The sequence below is a fragment of the Durio zibethinus genome, chromosome 1 (assembly GCF_047325235.1).
Source record: "Durio zibethinus cultivar Kanyao isolate XHJ-2024 chromosome 1, ASM4732523v1, whole genome shotgun sequence".
Lineage (NCBI taxonomy): Eukaryota > Viridiplantae > Streptophyta > Magnoliopsida > Malvales > Malvaceae > Durio > Durio zibethinus.
Window position 1 is genome coordinate 5,530,152 of NC_143162.1, and position 10,056 is coordinate 5,540,207.

General features: G+C 32.0%; 2 protein-coding genes across 2 annotated transcripts; one reads left to right on the forward strand and one right to left on the reverse strand.

The window, feature by feature from the left end:
- The first annotated feature begins 3,572 nt into the window (after positions 1-3,572).
- On the forward strand, positions 3,573-4,497 carry LOC111311037 (fasciclin-like arabinogalactan protein 11). Its single transcript, XM_022910414.2, has one exon. The coding sequence runs from the start codon at positions 3,590-3,592 to the stop codon at positions 4,322-4,324; it is 735 nt and encodes a 244-aa protein (XP_022766149.2). The 5' UTR covers positions 3,573-3,589; the 3' UTR covers positions 4,325-4,497.
- A 942-nt stretch (positions 4,498-5,439) lies between these two features.
- Positions 5,440-9,632, reverse strand: LOC111311038 (dnaJ protein P58IPK homolog). Its single transcript, XM_022910415.2, has 9 exons — positions 9,365-9,632; positions 8,219-8,384; positions 7,763-7,964; positions 7,517-7,677; positions 7,328-7,421; positions 6,904-7,116; positions 6,725-6,805; positions 6,034-6,252; positions 5,440-5,871 (listed from the first exon to the last, which is right to left on the reverse strand). Exons 1-9 carry the CDS (start codon positions 9,495-9,497, stop codon positions 5,662-5,664), a joined length of 1,479 nt encoding a protein of 492 aa, XP_022766150.2. The 5' UTR covers positions 9,498-9,632; the 3' UTR covers positions 5,440-5,661.
- Between the last annotated feature and the right edge of the window lie 424 nt (positions 9,633-10,056).

Here is a 10,056-nt window from a genome sequence, read left to right on the forward strand (position 1 = left end):
TTATTAAATTAAAATATTAAATAATATATTTATTAATATAATACATATATATAATTAAATAAATAATTGCAAATATAATTTAATATATATAGTTAAAACAAGACAAAACACAACATAAATCCCATTTACAACTCAACCTTGATTTTTGAAAAAGATTTTTGATTTGATCTCAAATAAAAAATACACATATCAAATTTGAATGAATTTAAACCTATTGCATATGAGTTTTTTGTTATTCATACCTTTATTAAGATTTTTCTTAAAAAACTTATTTATCGATTTTTTATTATAAATTATCCGATTAAAAAAATAAAAATAAAAAATGTAAAAAAATGAAATAGAGTGTCGCGTATACACATTTGTTAGTTTTTTTTAATAAAATTATCTAATTAAAAAACAAAAAAAAGAAAAAAAAAACAAAGATTAAAAAAGACAAAAAATAAAAATAAAAATAAAGTAGACTTGCCACGTGATATTAGCAATGATAAATTTTTTTAATATAATATTTTAAAAATAACTGAATTAAAAAAATAAAAAAATAAAAAAATAATTTTAATAAATAATATCAAATGGGCCAAACATTGTAAAAGTTAAAATATTTTAGAAAATTGATAAATATTTAAAAAGGAGAAACGAAAAAAAAAAGTAAATTAAAAAATGACAAAAAAAGAAAAAAAATAATTAAGAAAATAATTTGGCACATAACATGCTATTGATATCAAGTTGAAGAGATAAAAAAAAATTTAAAATTTTAAAAAATATTTATTAAATATATAAAAATAAAAAATAATAGAAAAAAAAAAGCAAACACATGACACATTGTTAGTATCAAGAGAATCTCGTAAAAAAATTTGCTATCTTGAAAAAATAGAAAGGTAAAATAAATTTGATATAAAATGAGGTTACGTTTGAAAAATAATTTTTTTCAAAAAATATTTATAAAATATAAAAAAATTACAAAAATAAGAAAAAAATGAGCCAAGTCACGTGGCATTTCTTATGGTAATATGAGAATTCTATTTACACCTCACACTTTTAATAGATATGCTTATGGGTCAGGTTTAGTATTATATTTTAGCATTTTAAGTAAAATAAAGTTCGACTTGATTCGAATCGATTTTCAGATTTTGTTTTTTGTTTAAATTCGTTCTTACATATAATAATAAAGTTTAAATTTGTCAAAAGCATTGATATTTAAAATTGAGGAAATGAGTTTTTTTTTCAATTTTTTGTTAATTATTAATTTAACTAATTTAATCAATTTTAATTGAATTTATGAATCATTTGAGTTTATGTCTAATTTAATTTTATTGAATGTAATTTAAAATTAGATCATTGTTTTGTATAAAGAAGAAATTAGCTTTATCCTATTATAAGTAATAAAGCAAATGGGTTTTGTTCATTATAAAAAATAAAACAAATTGACCTTTTTTCATTATAATAAAAAAATATTTTTTAATTTAGCCCGACTTGAGTCTTAAATGGTGAAATCCAAGTCTAACCCTTTTTTGGATCAAATCTCATTTTTTTGTACATGCCCATTTAATGAGTTTAATATTCATGTTCAAGCTTTTCAAATTTTCATGCAGGCTTTTAGGTTCGAATGGGCCACCCAACCCATGAACAAGTTCACTTTCTACTCTATACATTCTACTTCTAAATACATTTCAAATTTAAAACTTAATGTCTTATTTTTAGTAAATACAATCCAACTTATCACTTGATATTTTTCATTCTTACATTTTCTCTCTTAGCTTTATGAAATCAAGTTTCTAAGAAATGGATATTTGAGAAATTTTAAGACTTATCAGAAATAGATATTAGAAAAGCTTTAAGGATTCTCAAATATTCATTTTCGAAAAACCACAAAGCTTTTTAAATATTTATTTTCAAGAAACTTGATTTTGCTTTTAATCATGCGTTTATGAACCCAGTTACTTAATCATGTGTGCGAACGAAACTAAAATTGATATTTTCAAATATGCATGGTTCAAACTTGGTTTTTCTCTTGAGATTCTAGAAACCCAAGAACACCATTTATTGGTTTTCTGGTTTTTTAATTTTGCATGGGTAAAAAAGCGTTCTTGGTTTTCTAGTTTTAAGACAAGAACACTTTTATGCTTATGTTTGCTTGAGAACTAACATATTTATTCCATTTGCACAAATGATCAAGTAAGTATGGGCATATCAATGACTCATGTATATGCATATGTCACGCCCTGCGTGGGCGCCCTAGACGCTCCAGCTCAAGCACTAAAGGTTAAGGCTCGTGCATAAAGGGCTTGGTGGGGGTTGTCGGAGCCTGTGACACATACATGCTAGTCCGAACTCAAAAATCTTATAAAACATTGACCCTAACAATGTCACCAGTCGACTATCAAATCTAACAGTAAAAACCTCAAATCTTTGGGCCACCAGGGTACTAATAACCCAAAGATTAGAGGTCATTATTGCTAGAATTGAGCCATACCTCGGAGAAATCATTAAAGACGTTTAGAAATCTTGGCACATTCGATTTTTTCATGCTAGACACTGATCAAGAGATTGATTTATTTTAGTATTATTTATTTTAAGATTAAATGTATTTATTTTATTTAAATTAAAATTAAACGTTATCAAAAGTTTATAATTAAATTTTATTTAAACAAAAATTTATGTATTTTTGAAAATAAATTTTTAAGAATACAATATGACTCTCGAAAATTAATTTTTGAGAACATAATATTTTTGAAAATAAATTTTCAAGAATTATATTGTATTTTCAAAAATTAATTATCAGATTTATGAAGGTGGTTTTAAGATATAAAGCTATTGAGAGTATTCTTGTCATTTATTAAAGGTTAAAATTACTATTTGCTATATGGGTATTTTTGAAAAAAAAATTTGAGGATGTACAAAGAAAATTTTTTAATGTATTTAGCAGCACCTTTTGGAAAGTATATTAGCAAAATTTATATTACGAAAGGATATAAGTAAATCAATGGTAGCCCATATATACACTGCTATGACAACTTGCCATCAATATCTTTTCCTTGATAAAATCGGCTATGCTATAGATAGATTGATGAATCTCATGTCAAGATTGATGAATATCATGTCAAAATTAGATTGCTCAATCTTATACAACTTTTTTTTTCCTTTAGTTTTTTCGTGTTCTTGCATCTATGCCTGTATTGTTTTAAGCAACAACCTTTAAACTTTGTCTTAGAAAAGAGTGAAATTTCCATCCATCATTTGGGCAACCAAAACCATCAGCTTTTATTGACAACTCAAATAAAGCAAACTGTTTACTTGTTTACTATTCCCTGGTTTTGCTTATTGAGACCCACATTCATTAGCTGAAATCTGATCCCAAAAGCCCCTGCTCTTTTTTTTCTTCCTGTCTTGTAAAGCAATCCCCCCACTTTTGATTGAAATGTCTTAACAAAAAAAAATGCCCCCGACATTTTCTTTTGCAATATTTCAACTAAAAAGTGACCCTTCCACCTAACATTTATATGAACAAACCATCTGTCATCATCTCTCAATATATATATACCTCAACAAACAAGACCAAACATGCCGTAGGAAAAGACCAGAGCCTAAAAGAATGAGAAAGCAACTGTTGTTTCCTTTTCTTTTCCTGGTATACTTCTTCCTTTGCACCAAAACTTTTGCTCAAATAGCCCCAGCTCCTCCATTGCGCAAGGATAATATCACGTCAATCCTTGAAAAGGGTGGCCAATTCACCTCTTTCATTAGGCTGCTGAAAGCCACCCAGGTAGCTGATCAAATAAACAACCAGCTAAGCACCCCTGATCCAAATGATGGGTTAACGATATTTGCACCAAGTGATAATGCATTCAGTGGCCTCAAGCCTGGAACACTGAACTCCCTCTCTGATCAAGAAAAACTCCAGCTGGTTCAATTTCATATCCTCCCTACCTTGATTTCCACGTCACAGTTCCAAACTGTCAGCAACCCTTTGCGTACACAAGCAGGTGATGTTAAGGGTGGTAAGTTCCCACTAAATGTGACTTCTTTAGGGAATCAAGTGAACATAACCACTGGTGTGGTCAATGCAACAGTGGCTAACACTGTATTCTCTGATCGCCGGATCGCGGTTTATCAAGTCGATCAGGTGCTCCTTCCGTTGCAAATTTTTGGACCAACCCCAGCACCAGCTCCTGCACCAGCTAAGCCAGAGAAGGATGTTCCAGTTTCAACTCCTAAAGCATCTACTGGTGACACTGATTCATCTGGTGCAATGAGACTGAAATTCCATCCCAATGCAATGGTTTCTTTCCGATTTGCATTTTTGGGGCTAATTTTTTGGATACTTTGAGTGTGTGTTATTCGCGTGGGATGTGTTATTGCTTGTAACTGCTGTATCATTTGATCTGATTAAATCTTGATTCTTTGTATAATCTCTTTCTCTTTCTGTTTCAATATTGAAAACGCTATGAATAACATTGGCCAGAGAAAAGACCAGCATTTGTTCCATGATCTCATCCTACTTATTAATAACCGATCCTTAACAAAAGAACGAAATTTAGTTACAGAAGCACATTGCCTATCTATCCTTCTGCTATACAAAAGAATTGGAGGCATTTTGGTCCTGGAAACAAAACTCGAACTAAAGTAGAAGACGTTGCTTGAATTTTGCAAAATTTATATGCAATGAAAGGGCTTTGTTCAAGCACATTTAAGCAGTTGATATAGTTCAAAGCAGCAGCGCAGTATAAAAGAAACCCTAGCTCTACTGAATGAGCAAAAAAGTTCCTTCTTTTCTTCGGAAAATATTCCAGCTCCTTGCACCCTCAAGTCTTACAACGACCGGAATGTTGCACAGGCTGGATTGTCCAACCCCATCTACAGAAGTTATGGTAATGAACTAAAAATGAACCAACTATATTCATTTTTTTTTTGTTTAATTAATGAATTTCAAAATTTTATTTGTAATAGTTTACTAAACTTGATAAATAAATAAAAACCAAACTTATTTACCAATTATTCATTGAACACTGTCGTTTAAACTCTTCAAATGTAAAAAAAATAAAAGAATAAATGAATCTATTATATTCGTTATTTATTTATTCGTTTAATTAACAAATCTTGAAATATTATTATTATTATTTGTTAAATTTAATAAGCAAATCAAAATCACGTACGTTTATACCATTTAATTCGTTTACACTCAATTTTTTACCGCACTGGTTAAACGGATGCAATAGCCTCTGCTACTTCAAAAATGGCTAAAAAACAAAGCAGAGACTATTACTACTAAAGTCGGATGGGATCCTTAAACATATCATCCAATCATTTTCATAGCCACTAATAATACCGCCCACTGAAATGTTTATGCAATCATTTAACTTCTACGTTAAGCAAAATATATATTTATGTCATTATTGAGAAAGAGTAGAATTTACGACAGATTAAGATTCCAAAGCGAACCCATAGAGAAAGACTCAACATATAACTAAATTGACGCTCTTCAAGTTCCTATCAACAACTGATACAAATTTTAAAATGAATAAAATGGAGCAAAACTTTGTGAAGGGGATAAATTGTTCATGTAAGAAGCCAGTTCTAGTGGTGTAAGTTACATTCTCTGCTAGTAATATTCGTGTTAGGGCTCAAGATTGATAAATGCGCTCTTATAACGATTTCTTTAAGGTATCAAAAGTTGAAACCAAATCCACCACCACCACCTGGAAAGCCTCCTTCAAATCCTCCTCCAAAGCCTCCAGGAAACCCTCCATCAAACGTAAATGTGAAATGCTGTCCCCCACCACCGCCAAATGGGTTGAAACCACCACCTTCCATACCAATCTCCTCAATATCTTCTCCTCTGTCATACCTTGATCTCTTTTCCTCATCCCCAAGAACCTGGCTAGCGAAAAGCAACATGTTATAAGCATTTAATTTATTTTATCTAGAATAAATGGCATTGATTAAAAAGTATTAATGATCACAAAGTTTTATCAACCAAAAGTTGATGGTAAAACAATATGCAGATGATAGAGAAAGTTAAATATTAATGAATCAGACCTCATATGCAGCAGCAATTTCTCGGAATTGTGCCTCAGCTTCTTCTCTATTATCAACATTCTTATCCGGGTGCCATTGCAAAGCAAGCTTCTTGTATGCACGTTTTATTTCGGCTACTGAAGCAGTCTTTGAAACCCCCAGAATTTTGTACCAGTCTTTGCGTTTGCTCATCTTCCAAGCTTTCTCAGCCCTCATAAGCACTTCATGGATATTCATATCCTGCAAAGAAATTTTTAGTTCTCATGAAGCAAAAACACACATGATTAGGATAATAACTAAAATATCTCTTAAGTTGATCTGAATTTTTATTAACAGTAACAAAACATAATGAATGTTTAATATAAGGATTTCTATGATGTTACTGTATGATATTCTGTTATCTTATTCTCACTTGGCAACAATTCTAACAAAGAATAAAAAACCGTGAAAGAAAACCATGTATTTTTGGTAGAATTAAAAATTCTTCAAAATGCACAAAACAAAAGAACTTCAAAACTAGTCTTAAATCTACAAAATTCTTATCCAGAAAAAGCTTTGTTTTTAGGTATTTACAAATATACAAATGCATATGAGGTGTCTCATACATAACATATTACTAAACCAAATACCATATGAGAAGCCTAAAACTACGCCCTGGGAGACGAAATTTTAATAGGGACAAATATCATCCATATTTAATATTATGACTAACCTGAGGTGACTTTTGAGCTGCTGATTTCAGATCTTCCACAGCACCTTCCCAGTCCTCTGTTAAAAGTTTAGCCTCACCCCGCTGAAACAGCAAACACAGTTAAATAATAAGAATTATGGCATTATATTCAACCAACTGCGGTAGAAAGTTAGACAAAGTGAATCGAATCTACAGCAAACCTGTACTAAAGCTTCAAGAAGCTCCGCATCAATGTTAAGTGCCTCAGAGCAACTACTTAAAGCATCCTTCCCTCTTCCAAGCTTAACCAAGACCTTACACAATCCAAGGTGAAGATGCACATTATGAGCAAGATGATTTGGGTCCAATGCAAGTGCTCCTTTGTAGTCCTCAACTGCAAGGCGTAGCTTACCCTTGTTTACATTATCTTCAGCCTACACAAGATTCCATGAGTCCAAGTATCTTGACAAAATTAGGACACATAGTGGATGACATGGCCATCTTTAAGTTAAAAAATAAAATAAAATTGATAGTTGTTTGATAAAATTGGGCCAATATCGAACTCCCATGTATCTAAACCCTACACTGATCTCAAATAGGACAAAAAAGGGAGGGAGAAATCAAAAACATGTTTAGTGGGCCTACACTTTTAGTCTTCTTCAATAAATTTTTCAATCCAAAATATGCTTTCTTCAGTTCACTGTGTTCTGGATCAAGGCGGAGACCTTTCTGGTAATGCCTGAAAAGATCATGTAACATATCTATTAAATCCCAATTCTGTCTGTTACCCAAGAGCACCATAATACTTTTTTCAAAGAAAAGATTTAAACAAACCTTTGAGCAACATCATGATCTGCTAAATAGTAGTATGCACGACCACGAAGAAGTAAGGCCTCAAGATTGTTCTCATCTTCCTTGAGAACAAACCCAGTTTCTGATATAGCACTAGAATAGTCTTTAGCTGCTAACAGCAACTTTACCTTGAGGAGCTTAGCCTGCAGCAAATGAAGCACATTAGAGTTTATAAAGATAGCTATAACTCGGAAAAATAAAAGAACAGAAATTTAAAGTATGTGCTACCTTTGAGCATGCTGGAGAAAAAACTAGTACAACTTTGTCCACGTAGTCCAAAGCTTTTGTATAGTCTCCAGAGTCAAAGAGGCTGAAAGCTGTTTCCAAAGCACTTTGAGCCTGATGCAATTGAGACAGCTCCTTTTCAGCGACAGAATTTCCATGTTTTAGTTCCAGAAACTTTTTGTAGCTTTTCTCGGATTCCTCATATCTACATCATTGAAAAAGCGCCTGTGATATAATTTTCCAATCAGAAGATGAAGATAGGGTGGGAGAGGGTGGGAGAGTGAAAATACCACAATTTTCTGGATAGTATAGGAAAATGTCATCAAAGACTTTAGAATATCTCAATAAAGCCACATTTCATAATAATTTCTTCATTTTTGAATGAAACATGAAAAAGAAAAAAAAAGTATTGTGACTGATGGAAAACAAGTATATATCCTAACTTCGTTTCAACAGTACCGGCATAGCTGACGCAGAATGGATGCACGGCGAAAATATGCTTCTGAAAGTGCTGGATCTGCTTCAATAGCAGCATTAAGATCATTGAGTGCTTCACTGTAGCGCTTCACTTTTATACTTTGTGAAACACTCTCAAATAATTCAGCAGCATTTCCCGGCTTTCCATCTACACAACCAAGTGGAAATGTTAAGGCAAAGGAATAGGGAAGGTATGCATTTGCTAACCTACAGTTGCAATCAAACTAATAAACTCCAAGAATACCAATTCTGATATTCAAACAAGATGCACCAACTAGTCAGCTGCAGGGACTTAAAAAGTCGTACAAAAGTCAAACAAAAGATGCATTTCTACAAAAACACTAGCCGAGTATGCAGTCATCACTTTCATGCTTGCACCCGGTGCTTTTCAATTCATTTTGTTAACTATAGTACATTTCAAAAGTAAGAAAAAGAAAATGGAATTTTCAAGCTGAATTATCCAATAAACAATTCTAATCCACCAATATCAACCAGAGTAGGGTAATAACCAAAAATGATGATAAACCATAAAATATGAGGAAACTATTCGTCCTAACCCAATTAGGATCCTAAATTTGATAATCCTTTTACAGGATAATAGCCCCTTTGCAAAGGAGGGCTGGTCTTTCACGTCTTATTTTCTGTCTAGCAATTTGTGCACATCATAAAATTCAAAACTTTTTTCCATATTTATAAAAAAAAAAAATCTTCTTTTTTTTCTCACAGTTCTACTCATGTTCAATAAATAAAGATGGCAATGCAGAAGCAATTAATAAAGCATAAAATGACTAATTGACCATTCAAAGGCTTCTCTTGCAGAAAACCGCAATCCAAGAAAATCTCAAAAAGAGTTTCTTTGACCAAAGATAAATATAACCAACACTGAAACAAACAATTAATATAAAAATTTTGATTAAAATCCAAGACTTCAATTTTCAACCAATCTCTAACCCAAAAACTTCCGTTAACCAAACTCAAGCAAGACCCAGATAATCAATGAAACTATACAACCCAGATTTACAGCAAAGACCCACTAATTTTATCCGAAAAAACCACAGATCAAATCTGAACCAACTTAATGGGAATCCTCCAAAAACACACAAGAGTAAAAGTAAAAAGGTGACCAACCCAATGCAGAAACGAGAGGCTGAAGAAGCAGAAGCTGACAAACCAATACAAAATGGAGTATAAAAGCTGTGTAGGCCAATCCTCTCCAAGCCATTGAATTGAAGGCCCAACTCAAACTCAAACACTTTAACATTGCTCTTCCTCTCTTTCTATAAATCTATAGATTTACGTGGAAATATTTTTTCAATGTTTGTTTGGTGATTTTGATTTGGGATTTTGTTGGTAACTCCAAAGTAAAAGAAAATAATTAGTAATGGGATTTTAGTTTATAAATTTCTTCGAGTCTTTGACATTTCGATGAAGCGTTCAATGAACCGAGGATTTGCATGTCGTTACACGTTGTTTTAGCCAATTGATGGAATACACGTGGATTGTAATGGTCCCAGCATTGTTCGCACCTGAGGAATTTTAGCCAATAGGAGTTTGACACGTCATAGAGTGATTTTTCTCTGGATCAGAGACTGGCCAAACCAGACACTTTCCTGGACTTCCGCAACCCAACACTTCCTTACAGTTGGGCCATTTTCTTACCCGAAAAAAGAATTGCCCAAAGAGGGGAATTCATTTGGCGGTTTTGCTAACAGTTAAGATTAATTAATACATTAATATGGTAAAAGATAATTGGCAGTTAATTTGATAATTTCAGTGCAACAAAAGAGATACTTTTCAAACTTGAAATTTAATTTAATTCA